Source organism: Vulpes lagopus, chromosome 8 (assembly GCF_018345385.1).
Source record: "Vulpes lagopus strain Blue_001 chromosome 8, ASM1834538v1, whole genome shotgun sequence".
In the NCBI taxonomy this organism is placed as follows: domain Eukaryota; kingdom Metazoa; phylum Chordata; class Mammalia; order Carnivora; family Canidae; genus Vulpes; species Vulpes lagopus.
Genome location: NC_054831.1, coordinates 33,325,677 through 33,340,381, shown reverse-complemented (window position 1 = coordinate 33,340,381; position 14,705 = coordinate 33,325,677). Strand labels below are relative to the sequence as shown.

At 44.3% G+C, this 14,705-nt stretch overlaps 1 protein-coding gene across 4 annotated transcripts; it reads left to right on the top strand.

The window, feature by feature from the left end:
• Positions 1 to 2,598: 2,598 nt before the first annotated feature.
• GJB6 (gap junction protein beta 6) lies at positions 2,599 to 13,302 on the top strand. Of its 4 annotated transcripts, none has more exons than XM_041765184.1 (3): positions 2,599 to 3,257; positions 5,651 to 5,801; positions 11,802 to 13,302. In XM_041765184.1, exon 3 carries the CDS (start codon positions 11,817 to 11,819, stop codon positions 12,600 to 12,602), a length of 786 nt encoding a protein of 261 aa, XP_041621118.1. In that variant the 5' UTR covers positions 2,599 to 3,257; positions 5,651 to 5,801; positions 11,802 to 11,816; the 3' UTR covers positions 12,603 to 13,302. The 4 variants fall into 4 exon arrangements, with proteins under 4 accessions (XP_041621118.1, XP_041621120.1, XP_041621119.1 ...); XM_041765185.1 differs by lacking the exon at positions 2,599 to 3,257 and adding an exon at positions 3,996 to 4,056; XM_041765183.1 differs by lacking the exon at positions 2,599 to 3,257 and adding an exon at positions 4,467 to 4,542.
• Positions 13,303 to 14,705: the final 1,403 nt, after the last annotated feature.

Here is a 14,705-nt window from a genome sequence, read left to right as displayed (position 1 = left end):
AATCAAAAAGCGAAGAAGATCCATAACTAGCATGTTTCCAAGTATGGTTCTCAGACCACCTATATCAGCAATACTCAAGATAATTGATAAAAATGAAAGTTCCTGGGCTCACCCAAGATCCACAAAAGTAGATTCCCAGGAACCTGTATAGTATCATATTATCCTTTCAACAGCATCTCACATAACTTTTGCACACAGATTTGAAAAATAAAACTAGAAAACTCTTGAGATGGGAACTGTCTCCTCCATGTCCTCAGCCTAATATAAGCCTGCTCAATATAGGCTTTTCTTGTTGCACACAGTTCTCTCCCTTCCAGGTGTCTGATACTATGTCAGTTCCAAGGAAGAGTCCCTGTGCCCTACTTCCACCTTAGACTGTGAGTCTGCACTAGCAGCCAACAGGGAGGAGTATGAGGAGTGGGGGCACTGGTGGGTAGTAGGGGCTGGAGTCTCCTTTGTTCTCTATGTAAAAGCAGGAGAGGTCACTCAGAGAAATTATAGATTTTCAAAAGAGTATCTCACCATCATCCCTCCAAATCTCCTAGTATTACAAAGAAAGATCCACACTCCACAATTTGTGCAGATTAAATTTATGGCTTCTGGAAATCATCATTGAGATACAGAGGGAAGATATCCATCAAATGAGTTTCACAACATTGATTACAACCAGGACTGCAAAAACATAGCTTTCAGAATCGTGTGATACTGTTAAGTGGACAGACAGTATGACTGTAATCAGCTCTGGAAGGCTTTTCCATGTTTGTCAAACAGCTCACAACCCAGTCAACACTCTAGATGCCTTTGGTTCTCATCAGCGTAAAATCTTTAACTTTCAGTTTTCAAATGAACATCTCAACAAGTCTGTACATTTATATAATCCATATTAAATTTCTGCAGCAATGGGACCATCTGATAAGTGAAAATCGATTGGGGATTAAACATTAAGAGGTAAATGACAAAGTGAAAAGCCATAGATCATCTGAACAGGAACAGAGATACTTCTGCACAGTGTTGAAATGGACACCTGAGCAAAGGTAACTAACACATTCTCTGTGACTACTTTAGTTCAAAAGTTCTTTTCTGGGAGAGTCCTGGTACAACTTCCATTGGTCCAGAATATAAATGCCCAAACACAGTGCTGCGTGGAAGCAGCTATAAGGAGTGGGAATGTGGACAGTCATGCTCTAGGAACAAAAGCCATTTCCAGGATTATCTGCTATGTTGCTTGGGTTTTGCCAAGCAATATGCAAATACTCATGGAGCAGCATCTACTATGTGCAAAGTACTTTACCTAGTGTTGTTGGTGGGAATGCAAAAAGGCTTAACCTGTTTATAATTCCCAAAGAGGTTTACAGTCTGCTATTATAATTGAATTATGTTACTATGCAAACACAGGTACATTTGTTTGAGGGGAATGATGGAGAGACCAGGAAAGAGGGCAGGAGAGGACCAGCCAGACCTTAAGCTGATGGAACATTCAAGGGACAGGCTACATGAAGACAGCAAGTATGTCTAATGAAAAAGCCTAAAACAGGTTTTTGCATATCTCCAACCTTACATTAAAGGCCATTCCAGGGCCCCTCAAAGTGTTTTTATAGTTATTTGAGGCAGGGCAATTCTCTGAGAATCTTGTTCTCCTCAAAGTATTTTGGGAGGTAGATCTTTATAGTCATGGCTCATTTTTCAAGACCTTAAAGAGACACTTTAAGAACCACCACTAACTCTGTTGTATGAGAGAATATGACCCAACGACTAGTGTATGTATGGTTTAGGTGGGGACATTTAATCACCAACCAATTTTGTGAAATAAGCAAGTCATACACCTCTTGTCTGATGTAGAACAGGTTTGAACCTGTGCAGCCGGGTCCCTAAACAGTTCCCAATATTTCTACCCCACCAGCCCCTGCCCCAGCCCCTGCGCCTACCCTAGGCGATTGAAGCCCTATCTGTGAAAGGAGGGCGCCCGTGGGGTCCTTATGTGCTGCGCCAGGCTAGCCAACGAAGCCTCACTCTGCTTCCTGTGGAGGAGGTGTCAAAGGATGGAGGTAACTAATAAAAATAACCTCGTCATTATGGTCATTAATGGTCACTAATTAATAGAAAACAACAGTCACTGTGCCTCCAGGCTTCTCTAGCAGAAGGCGGTGCACGGGTACCCAGAGGGCTAGGAGACAGTGTCCAGGAAAAAAAAAAAAAAAAAGAGGATGCGTCCTGGCCAAAACACAACCTGCCTCTAACACTGTTTCCAACGAGTCCACCTCCTTGGGAAACTTCTCTAATGGCTGCGGACCCACTCGCTCGGTCACTTTCCCTAAGGCACCTGCCCAGGAGACCCCGGTTCTCAGTCGAGCGGCCTCCCACCTGGAGCGTGGGCTCTGCCAGCGAACCCTCGGAGCGGCCAGGAGAAGCGGGCCGCCCCATCCTTTCAGGACCAGGTGGGGCCAGCTCCCGGCACCCCGGAGGGAGGGCCAGTCCTGCACCCCCAGCTCCCCGTGTCCAGCCCTCTCTCTCCGCGCCCCCGAGGGAGGGCCAGTCCTGCACCCCCAGCTCCCCGTGTCCAGCCCTCTCTCTCCGCGCCCCCGAGGGAGGGCCAGTCCTGCACCCCCAGTTCCCCGTGTCCAGCCCTCTCTCTCCGCGCCCCCGAGGGAGGGCCAGTCCTGCACCCCCAGATCCCCGTGTCCAGCCCTCTCTCTCCGCGCCCCCGAGGGAGGGCCAGTCCTGCACCCCCAGCTCCCCGTGTCCAGCCCTCTCTCTCCGCGCCCCCGAGGGAGGGCCAGTCCTGCACCCCCAGCTCCCCGTGTCCAGCCCTCTCTCTCCGCGCCCCCGAGGGAGGGCCAGTCCTGCACCCCCAGCTCCCCGTGTCCAGCCCTCTCTCTCCGCGCCCCCGAGGGAGGGCCAGTCCTGCACCCCCAGCTCCCCGTGTCCAGCCCTCTCTCTCCGCGCCCCCGAGGGAGGGCCAGTCCTGCACCCCGCGCCCCGGGGCGGGCGCGCGTCGGAACTCCGCGCTCTCGCCTCTCGCAGTCGCCGGGAAGCGTCAGGGCAGAGGCGGGGTGGGGCGCGGTTAAAAGGCGCTGCAGGTGGGAGCCAGGCCGGCACCCGAAGCCGAGCCAGAGCACCGACCGCACACTCCTGACACCGGCCCGAAAGCCGGGGCGCCCAGGCCCACCTGCTGCCCGGCTGCAGCCGAGGGCGCCGCCCTGCGCGGAGAGCTCCGCGCCCCCGGGACCCCGGGACCCCGCCGCCGCCCCGCGGAGCAGGTAAGCGCGCGCCAGGCACGGGCCCCTGACCGCGGGCCGCTGCCTCCGGGAACCCGAGCGGCGAGGTCCGCAGCCCGCCGCCTCTCTCGCCCCCTCGCCCTCGTTGGCCACCGCTCACAGGTGGGCCCGGTGGCCGCGGGGCGCAGTCGCCCTCGGGTGGCGGGGCGGCGGGAGGCCGGGTGGCCGCGCTGCGGGGTTGCCTGGGGCAACCTTATCTGCGGCGGATCCGCATCCTCCCGCGCCCTCCCGCGCCCGCCGAGGCCCCGCCGCGCTCGGCCCCGCGCTGCCTGGCGCCCTCTGCGCAGCCGGAGGAACGAGGACCGACGGGTTGGACTTTTGCCCTAGATGGTCCCCCTTCGACCTGCACAACAGGTTTTTATAAATATACCGCATGGTGTGTGTGAGCGAGGGTGTGGACCTGTGCCCCTTTCTCCCACTTGCTTTGCTGCGTTTGGGATTTTCTTTGCTTTTATGGAACACTGCAAGTCCGGCCTGGATTTGGTAAAGGAAAGCCGGTTCCACCGGGCGAGGGGACGAGTCACAGGTAGAACTGACCCGTCTGGCTGCATGATGGATGCCCAACATGGGAACTTGGGAAACGCAAATGACAATAATACAATTACTGGACTATTACTGGACAATAGTAATTAAGTGTCATTGGTGACACATCTCAGTTAAGAGGTGGAGGCACCAGAAGGTACTTCCTGTCTAGTGACAGAGAGCAGTCCCAGGTGTTACCTGGCTTCGAGGGTTCTGACTGGGTTGGCCTCCCTTTCTGGAGCGCAGGACTGAACCTGAGGTGAGTGTGGCCTGAATGCAGCTCTGCGCGCCTGGAGTGTACCCCTGTGGGGACCGCAGTGTCCCCTTGGTGGAATCCTGCTGTCAGTGGAGTGCCAAATCATTGTTGTCCTTTCCCTTCAGTAGACTTTATGCCATAGAAGTATTTTCTTGCCCCAGTTCTAGTAGAATATAACCAGCGTTCCAGAAGAGAATGTCCTGCCCCAATGCAGTTTCCTTAGAATTGCAGGATCCTGCTCAAAACTGCTCCTGTGGAGAGCTTTGTCTGTTGTTTGGATCAGGCAAAGTCTTTGGGGGTGTTGTTTGAGCCCTGCCAAGGAGGGGAGAAGGAAGTTATGAAGAGAGAACATCAACACCCTGTAGCCTGGGGTGAGGGGGCGGGGAGCAGGGTTCCCCAGCACCTTCCCATCAGTGACCCAGACTGGGAAGACACTAGTCAGACCCGCTGCTTCACTTGGGTTTTATTTTAAAACCAATCCTGGTGCAGGTAACAGTGACTTTATTTTCCTTTTCTGACGTTTTATCTTCTGAATTACAGTAGCTTTAAGAAAGAATAGAACTGCAGGTCTGACTAAACAAACAGTTCAGTAAGGGTGAAAGGAAAATTTCTACTTACAAACCCTGACCATGCATCTTCGATTCAACCTGAATATTCTAGGAGCTATGAATGGTTTATAGACATTAGTTAAAATCTTAAATAGAATAAAATTGTGGGAAAATAATTTTCAACACAAGCTTCTTGGCCATGAGGATGTAATCTGTCCAATGGCTGCATTATGATTTATTAAGATTTCTGTTTTACTTGCTTGAACCGTGAGAATGGAACTGGGTTCCACTGAGCACCTTTTCCTTTTTTATTTTCATGGTCACTCAACTCAAGTTAGACTGAAATATTTGGAAAGGACGAAAGTTTGCTTTGACAGAGACCGCTTAATGGAAAATGTTTTAACTCTTTGACTTCTTAAATGGATTAAGAAATACATGTAACTCTATGAATTATCCATGTTTATGTTTAGACTCCAGACGTAGAAAAAGTTCTTTCATTTTTATTGAGTTAATTTTGAAGAAGTAAGTAAATCCTAAATCCATTTTATCACTAGCTGTTACTCTGAAAGGACGATTGATGAAATTTTGAGTCATTAAATTTAAAAATCAGAGATAAGGTTGTCCCTTGGATGACCTGAGCTTTATAGAGACAACAGACATAGATTCTTCTTGAATAAAGAGTTTGAGTTTTTTTTGTTTGTTTGTTTGTTTTTTGTTTTTTTTTTAGACTGCTGATTTAGGGGAAAGAGGAGCATATCCAGTTTCTCAAACTTCCTTACTTTTTTTCTTAATTGCTCAAGGAATGAACTTGGGGTTTGAGGTTGGGTAATATTGTTATTATTATTTTGATAAAGCAAAGAATCTACACTTAAGATTTTATTTTTATTTTATTAATATTCAAAGTATGAAGCATCAGGAAGCTGGCAGTTTCTAGACTTACCTCCTAATAGTTCTGGAAATAAAGAAAAACTACCCACAAAGGTCACACAATAGACACGTAGGGCATAGTTTAAGAAATATGGTCACATCTATTATTTTTCTCTCAACAGGTGACATCCTCACTGAACTAAAATTGCACAAAGAATTATATTCATGTCATTACTATGCTACATTGGCTTCTAGGCACTCAAATGGTGTAGAAGAAAGCCTGAAGCCCTTGAGGAGGGAACGCTGCCTAATTCTTCTCCAGGCCAATAAGCTGTGAGTCCTTGGAAGGAAGGCCCAAATGTGCTTATTTTGCTTTGACATTGTTTTTTTATCAATATAAAACTCCTCAACTAGTCAGAGCTAATGTGGAAATCATGAAGAATGTGTTTTGTTCTCAAGTATATCAAATATTCAATGAATAACTTTGGAAGAGTCATCCAAAGGGCAATAGAACTTCCTAGAAAGACATTTTCCACCTCTTGGTGTCTACCAAGGGGTAACACTATAATTTTAAAGCTTTAGTTTTGGTTCTGTCATCAGTGAAACTAAAATGGCATTATTAAGTAAACTGGTTATGATTAAATTCTTAAGTTTTAAAACAATCAAGAAATTTTGTTACTTAAATTATTTGAATTGTACAAAGGAAGGACACTCTATCTTCATAATGCTGTGTGTATCATCAGAAATAAGATCAATGGTTTACTTATTCTTAGAGCTAAGTATTCCTGACTGGAGCTTTAGTATCAGGAATGCAACATGGAGTTATTCACCATCATTAATTGTATCACGAAACTAAAGACAGTTTACCTTTGTAACTTGAAGTGTAACCACACTTTTTTTTTTTTTTTGAGAGAAAGAGAGAGCACAAGCAGGTGAGGGACAGAGGGAGAAGGAGAGAGAGAATCTTAAGCAGGATCCACACTCAGTAGCACAGAGCCAGATGCAGGAGCTGGAGGTAGGGCTCCATCTCAGGACTCTGAGATCATGATCCTGAGATCATGACCTGAGCCAAAATTGAGTTGAAGGCTTAACCCACTGAGCCACCCAGGTGCCCCAAAGTATAATCACATTCTTGTATGGAGACAAGACTACAGAAGCTAGGCAAATGTATTCTTTCCCTAAAAGAGAGCCAGAGGGGCACCAGTTAACTTCTCTGTTTGCAAAGAAACAGTTAATATTTTACTTTTTATTGAAAAAGCTCTTCCCATTGGCTGCAGCCAGCTTGAAGCCTGAGAGAAAGGAGGTATTTTGCTTACTAATACTAACTGCAAAGAGTTCCAATGGATGCAGTTGTTTTGGAAAGGAATTTTCAGAGAATTCAGCCTTCAAATCTTCTATACCCAAAATATTGATGGAACGCTACCCCAGGAGTTATGTTTTTATAGGGAGAGGCTGGAAAGGGTTGGGCCAGTGGGCAGTCTCTTCCCCCAGAGCCACAAATGGCTTCAACCTACTTCAAGGTCAGGAAGAACAAGTGGAGCCAAATATCCTCCTTTCCAGCTTGTTGAATCTTCTACCCTCTGTCAGCTCTTTCCTCTTCTGGGCCCCTCAAGGGGGAAGAGCGTCCTGGGGGCAGGTGACTGCAGCGAAGGGTCAGAAAGCTTGGGGCAGTCCCTTTCCCTGACTGACTCCCAGTAGTTGTGAGGCAAGTTGTCCTTCTGCTCTTAGCACATGGACGATGATACACGGGACCCATGCCTTCTTCAGGATGTGGACTAGACAAAAGAATCAAAAGAGCAGCTCTCACTGGAGGAAACATGGGGTCACATTCACTGAGTGACTTCCCTGCAGCGCAGTTCTGTCAAGGGAATGATGGAGAGTGTGCAGAACAGGGCTTCTTGTCATTTCTACGGTGATATGTAATGGGGCCTTTAATACTGCAGATCAGCTGGTTTGTCTTTAGCCTCATTGTCTTGAGTGACCAGTAGGCTGGACACACTTGTATTTGGGTTTAATCACTCATTTTTCTTAGTGACCTAGGCATCTCTTTTTCTCCCTTTTAAAGCATGGGGGGAAATTGCTGATTTTTAATGGAAGTCAAAAGTATTGTAAAAATAGATTATTTTCTGTTCAGCTTTGCTACTTTGATAGAACTTCAGAATGTATCATTTGGGCACCCAGAGAAGTCAAAAGAAATAAAACCACTAGCATCATAATTGTCCCTGTTTTTTTAAGAAGGAAAAATCCCTAAGGCACAGATGTCAAGGATCCTCCTTCTAGAAAGCTAGGACTATGTTCTTGTGGGGAAATTCTGCCCTCCTGACCTCTCCCATGGCTTCGGCCTCTCTGAATTCATTCAGATTGAGTTATCCTTTTTCACCTTGTTCGGTTTGCTTGCTATACAGGCAGGTAATGGGTGGCCACAGGTGTGCCATTGTTCAGTAGGGCTGTTGATAAAGAACTCAGAGAAAAACAGCCTTCTTACCTGTGGAGGAGTTTAAATCCTCTGCACTTTGGAGGGTTTAAGAAAATGTGAACTTCTTTTTGATAAGTCAAAAACTTGCTGATTGGACACTTAAACCAAATTGCAATGGGGAATGTTTACCGGGAGAACATCTTTATCAACAAATAGGATTTTCCCCCTAGGTGAATAGCTGTGTAAAATATGTTTAACCATTAAGATGTATGTGTTCCTACCTCCTGAAATGCTTCCAGGATAGAGCAGCAGCAATTAAGAAAATTTATTGTAATGACTTTCGTTATAGACTAAAAATTATTGTATAATTCACATTATCCAAGGTGAGGTTTTTTTAAAGATTTATTTATATATTTTAGAGAAAGAGAGTGGCAGGAGCAGAGGAAGAGGTGAGAGAAATACGAGCAGACTCTGAGCTAAGCGCTGAGCTCAATCTCATCACCCTGAGATAAAACCTGAGCCTCTGACTTAACCAACAGTGACACCCAGGCACTCCCCAAGATGAGTTTTTAAAATCAAAGATACACTTACTGTAGACTTTTAAAATCTCTTTCTCAGAAGGTAGACACTGGCTCCACACCTCTCTTGTACCATGCTTTTAGAAATAATTTTTTAAAGAATTTCTCTTTGATAAAGTAGGGAAAGAGTCTCTGCCTTTTCTCTGTTATCAGTTAAAATTATGCCTTGTGCTAGAGCACAAGAAGCATCGTGCCCACCCCGTTCTTTTCTTTTGGCTCAAATATCTTACTTTTCTTTCTTTTTCACATTTTTTATTCTATTTTATCTTTTGGCTTAAATAGTGATTAAATCTTTTGACATCGTTGCTGCAAGCTTGGGCCCCTTCTCTTGTGTGTGGCGACCAGGGTTGTCTTCCCTTTTCTTGTTGCTTGAAAATCTGAGCTCCTCAGTGCTCCTGGAAGTTTCTCCATCCCTTAGCTGATGGCCTCAGAACTGTATGACACACTTGGGAGTTCTTGTTTCCGCCCCAACCCCCTTTTCAAGTCTTTAGCTATGGAATTCTACCTGTCTTTTCATTTTCTTTTTCTTTTCTTTTCTTTTCTTTTCTTTTTTTTTTTTTTGTCTTTTCATTTTCATTGAAAAAAATTAATATGCTTCCCTAAAGCCTAGGCTAAATTAAAATCATAATTAGCATTTTCCCATTTCTGCCACAATGTAAGCTTTCGGCTCAATTTTAGTTTGGATTTAAGAATTCAAATGTTCTTGTCATATTCTGTGTTAAAACGTTTCATGCTCCATGGCATTTGAACAACTTTTAAGATCTATAAACATTTCAAAGTCCTTTAGTTCTTTCTAGCCAGTGAAGTAGGAATAGGCTGGTATATGCACTAAATCTTTCAAAACTATTTCTCCAGTTCCTTATTCCCAGCTCCACCTCCTTTGCTTTGATGTTGGCCTGCAGGGTCTGGGAGCCCTGAAGAGTCTGAGGGTGCTAGTTTGTTAAGTGCTGTTTTTTGACTCCTTCTTAGGGATTATTCAAGGAAATAATAAGCATCTGTGAAATCCATGATCACTAATTATCCTGTCTTCTGGTGACTCCGTTAATCAAGTGCAAGTACAGTTGCAGAAGTGCAGCCACATTGTGTCCTCCCCATTTTTTTCTTGTTAAGATGTTATGTGCTTCCTCCTTGCATAGTTGCAATCTAACACCTTCAAATTCATAGGATGGGAATGCATCTCTGGAAGCTCTCCCCTGTGCCTCTTGCTGCAACCCCCACCCTGCATCCCCCATCTGCTCTGCAGCTCTGTTCAGAACCTGCTCAGTGCTGGGAACTGGACTGTGCCTTGGGATGCAAAGATGAAATAGTTAACATCTGCATACAGTAGGCAATAAATGCTTATGGGAGTCTTGGTGATTGTTATTTACTTGGCTTGGCAATGTGGTGGCAAGGAGGGGTTTTCCTATAATTGGCCTCTATATGCTTTGGTAAGAGAAGGCGGGGGAGAAACTCATGATGTTGAAATTTCTAGCTAGGCCTCTGCTTGCCCTTCCCTCACCCTCAATAGCATGTGCCCCCTACTTCCACTGCCCAGTTCAGACAGAAAAGGAATCCACACACACATGTAATGTGGATGATGGCATTGTTTCCTTAGGCCTATATGTCTTTCTGAGAAAAAGGTGATGTCTCAAAAACCAAAGGGCAAAAATGAATTTCTCAGAAAGCGAACTAAAGTGGAAGTCTACCTTTCATAATACAGGACTGGCTTACTTTATTAGTGTCAACAAAGGATCTTGCTTCTGGGGTACACATTAGCACCTCATCCAGAGACTCAGTGCTGAGCATTCCTGAAGGAACTGAGCCTGCCTTCATTTACCCAGTTGCTTCGAAGAGCAACATGTGTGATGCAGAGCAGTGGGCAGGACATGGGGCCTGGGGAAGTCGAGGGTCAGCCTGAGGAGAAGCCTGCCCCCGGTATGCAGTCAAATACAAGAAAGTCTCCCTAAGACGGACTGATGAAAGGACTTTGGTGGCTCCCTCATCCCCTAAAAGGTTTGACAATTGTGTGAGCCTGTTTTTCTGAAGAGAAGGTCTTCACTTTCAAAAGATTCTCAGAGTTCTGTTCTTTCTTTCTTTCTTTCTTTCTTTCTTTCTTTCTTTCTTTCTTTTCTTTCTTTCTTTCTTTCTTTCTTTCTTTCTTTCTTCTTTCTTTTCTTTCTTTCTTTCTTTCTTTTTCTTTCTTTCTTTCTTTCTTTCTTTCTTTCTTTCTTTCTTTCTTTCTTTCTTTCTTTCTTCTTTCTTTTCGTTCTTTTTATCCAAATGCTGATTAATTCTCTAGTCTTCTATGGCAATGTAGGGTAAGAAGGCATCTGTTCGAATTGTAGCAAAAGTTCCTGTGGGAGTCAAGAATGTTTTCTCTCAGGATGTTAAATCAGTGCATTAGTAGGGAGAGGCTCTGCACTGCTGGTTCCTTCATCCATGGCTCTTGGGGTGCAGGACTAGGGAGGGAAAGCTAGCAGTGGCCCTGGTTACCGTGGAGAGCCACAGAGCGCTTTTTGTAAAAGCTTGTGATTCTCATTCAGAAGGGAGCCTTTCTGTAGCGTGTGACATTATGCCTCCTTAAGAGCACATGATTTCAGCAAATGATGTTATTCCAACTAGAAAACATAAATATATTGGGTAAACTAGCAAGTGTTGGGGTCTCTTACCCCTTTCTAGTCCGCTAGTTACACCACATTATGTCATTCCAGTCATTTTTTTTTTTTTTTGTCTTCGATAAGCCATTGAATGAATAAGACCTATTGTGGGACTTCTGTGATCTCTTGGGCAAAATGAAACTGATGCAGTACTTAGACGCATGGTGCTTAAAAGAAAATTGGGAAATGTTACTTGTTTATCTGACTTCCTGGATTAATGTCAAGCAGCAACCTAACATATAACCTGAATTCAGTTGAATCAGGATGCTCTGAACCCCCCACCCCCACCCCGCAACAGTTATTTCTGGTTCAAATATGTTAGAATGTTTTTAGAGTGGGCCTTCCCTACCAGAAAACCTACTAGCCACCTAGGAGGTTGAAGTTATAAGAGATCACACCATATTTGTTTTTTTAAAAGATTTTATTTACTTGAGAGAGAGGGCACAAAGGGGAGGGGGGATAGGGGCAGAGGGAGAGAGAAGCAGACTCACTGCTGAGCAAAGAGCCCAACTTGGGGCTCCATCCCAGAACCCTGAGATTACAACCTGAGTTAAAAGCAGATGCTAAACCGACTGAGCTACCCAGGCACCCTTTGCAGCATACTTTAAGAGAAATTTGCTTGAGTCTATAATATAACTATACTATTTTATAAAATCAAAGGAACTTTCCATTGGTTAACCTTTGCTATTTTTTGTCTGTTTAGGAATAAGCCAACACAATGGACTGGGGTACTCTACACACTTTCATCGGGGGTGTGAACAAACACTCCACCAGCATCGGGAAGGTATGGATCACCGTCATCTTCATTTTTCGTGTCATGATCCTTGTAGTGGCTGCTCAAGAAGTCTGGGGCGATGAACAGGAAGATTTTGTCTGTAACACTCTGCAACCAGGATGCAAAAATGTGTGCTATGACCACTTTTTCCCTGTGTCTCACATCCGGCTGTGGGCTCTGCAACTCATCTTTGTCTCCACCCCAGCCCTGCTGGTCGCGATGCATGTTGCCTACTACAGACATGAGACTGCCCGCAAATTTAGGCGAGGAGAGAAAAGAAATGAATTCAAAGACTTAGAAGACATTAAAAAGCAGAAGGTTCGGATAGAGGGGTCCCTGTGGTGGACGTACACCAGCAGCATCTTTTTCCGAATCATCTTTGAAGCATCCTTTATGTATGTGTTTTACTTCCTTTACAATGGGTACCACCTGCCCTGGGTGTTGAAATGTGGGATTGACCCTTGCCCCAACCTTGTAGACTGTTTTATCTCTAGACCTACTGAGAAAACCGTGTTTACCATTTTTATGATTTCTGCATCTGTGATTTGCATGCTGCTTAATGTGGCGGAATTGTGTTACCTGCTGCTGAAAGTATGTTTTAGGAGATCAAAAAGAACACATACACAAAGAAATCACCCCAATCATGCCCTAAAAGAGAGTAAGCAAAATGAAATGAATGAGCTGATTTCAGACAGTGGTCAAAATGCCATCACAGGCTTTCCAAGTTAAACATTTCAAAGCACTATGTAGCTGCTTCATAACAAAAGTGGCGCCTTCTCCTGAAGGCAGGTCCCACCTGAAAGTCCCGTCTCAAGGCTGAAGACTTCATCTTTATAAATACTTTCATAATACATAGATACTTAACTTTTTGTAGGATAATTGTTCCATTGATATGAAACATAATCAAATAAATGTGGTCCATCTCTGAAAACTAAGACAGGATTAGAACTGTGCTTTAACATGTTTAAGTGGACTGTCTGACATACTAGGTATTTCCTGAAAATTTAAGTGTGTAATTGTTTTGATAAAGAACATTTATCTAGAAATTGATACTTGACTAGAAAAAAATATTTTTAGAGGACTGAATGTTTTAGTTCTGACTTTGAATTTATATAAAGTATTTTTATAATGACTGGTCTTTCTTACCTGGGAAAACATATGATGTTAGTTTTAGAGTTATGCTGTATCTAAATTTTGAACTTACAAAGAATCTATCTTGTTGTAAATAGTATTTTGCATTGTCTATTGACAAATTTATGGACTATCATGATACTTTTAAGGTGGAAATTGTTCATTGTACAATATATTTTTATCACTTTCTATATACAGAGCTGTATGGAAGTAGGAAGTTTTTTAAAACTAGACAATTTGCGATCATTGTGAACAGCTAACATGAATGTGCTCACCTCAATAAAGATTAGCCCCATTGCTTAAGCCTTCCTATACATTATGGGTTTCTGCTCAGTCTGGGCCTCCACGTGGTCATCCCTCATGTGGCATGATGAGTTGATTGGGTGACTTTTGGTGGGCAGGCTGCTGGTTGTGCAGGTGGAGTTGCTGGGGAGTTCAACATGGACTCTTACATCCTCACATTAAATGAGAAGCTGAGCTTAGAAGCCCACCCAGTCCTTAGCTTGGAGAGGATGTGGCTGCTTTAGGACACAGAAAATGTCCTCTGGAAAAGTTCAGCCTTGATAGAGAGGATTGAGGGAATCAGCTGCAGCTCTCAGACAAAGATTGCCTCAAAGGACTCATTCATTACCTGAGTCCTTCAGACCCTGGTGACTAGATAAGCACCCACAGCTTCACACCCACAGATAAGGAAACTTTTCTCTCCAGGGATTTCCAGATTGAACACAGATGCCTTAGAGGGGGTGCTGGTGAGTCAGTCACAGACTAGTCACTCTGGAGAGGTAACACCCACACCCACACATAAGAAAGCACTGTGTAAAGGGCCAACATTAGCATGGCATATTCTGCATGAGGAAACCTAATAAATAGTAAGGGTACACAAGAGAATAATAAGTGTACACATGTCAATATGGCACTATGATTCCAAAACCTCTCTTTTCTTTTTCTTCAGGGTCCAAAGCAAATTCCAGACATATCATTTCACCCATAAATATCTTAGTACCAATCTATGAAAACCAAGAATTAACCTTTTAAAACAAAACTATAATCCTACCCTCACATTAAAAAATCTGGTTAGCACTCATAATTCCCAATGTCCTATAATGTTCTCTCTTTTTAAATAGCTATTCAAATGAGTATCAAATAAAGGATAAGGGGAAATACCAGGGGCAGATAAAACAGTCTTAGTAACAATCCCAATCTGTATCAAAGAGCAACTGCCTTCCCACCATAATCTTTGGACTCCTGGTCCCCCTCATGATAAGACCACCTAATCTGTACCTCCTTTCTTATTTTCCATCTCTTTTCTCCAGTTTTTTTCTTGCTCTTGAACTCCCCTAGTGTTCTTTCCCTCTGGAGTTGTCTTTCCATACCATCCCATCAAGGTCAGGAGTGGTGGATCACACCCTTTTTCCCCATCTACTTCTCACTACCTTCTTCTGGGCCCACCCTCACCACTGAACCCAAGCTACTGTCAGCACCATGACTTCCTGAACACCAAATGTGATGGTTATCAGTTTTCAACTTCTTAAAACTCTTTTGAGGCCTCTTTCCCATTCCAAGACACAAGACATTGCCCAACCTAACCTTGGGTCTCCACCTCCAACAACTCCTCTGTCTCCTGCATTGACATCCCTCCCTCTCTCATCCCTTGAGAGAAGACCTTTCCTTTTCTCACCCTGCTTCTCTTTAGCAATCCCA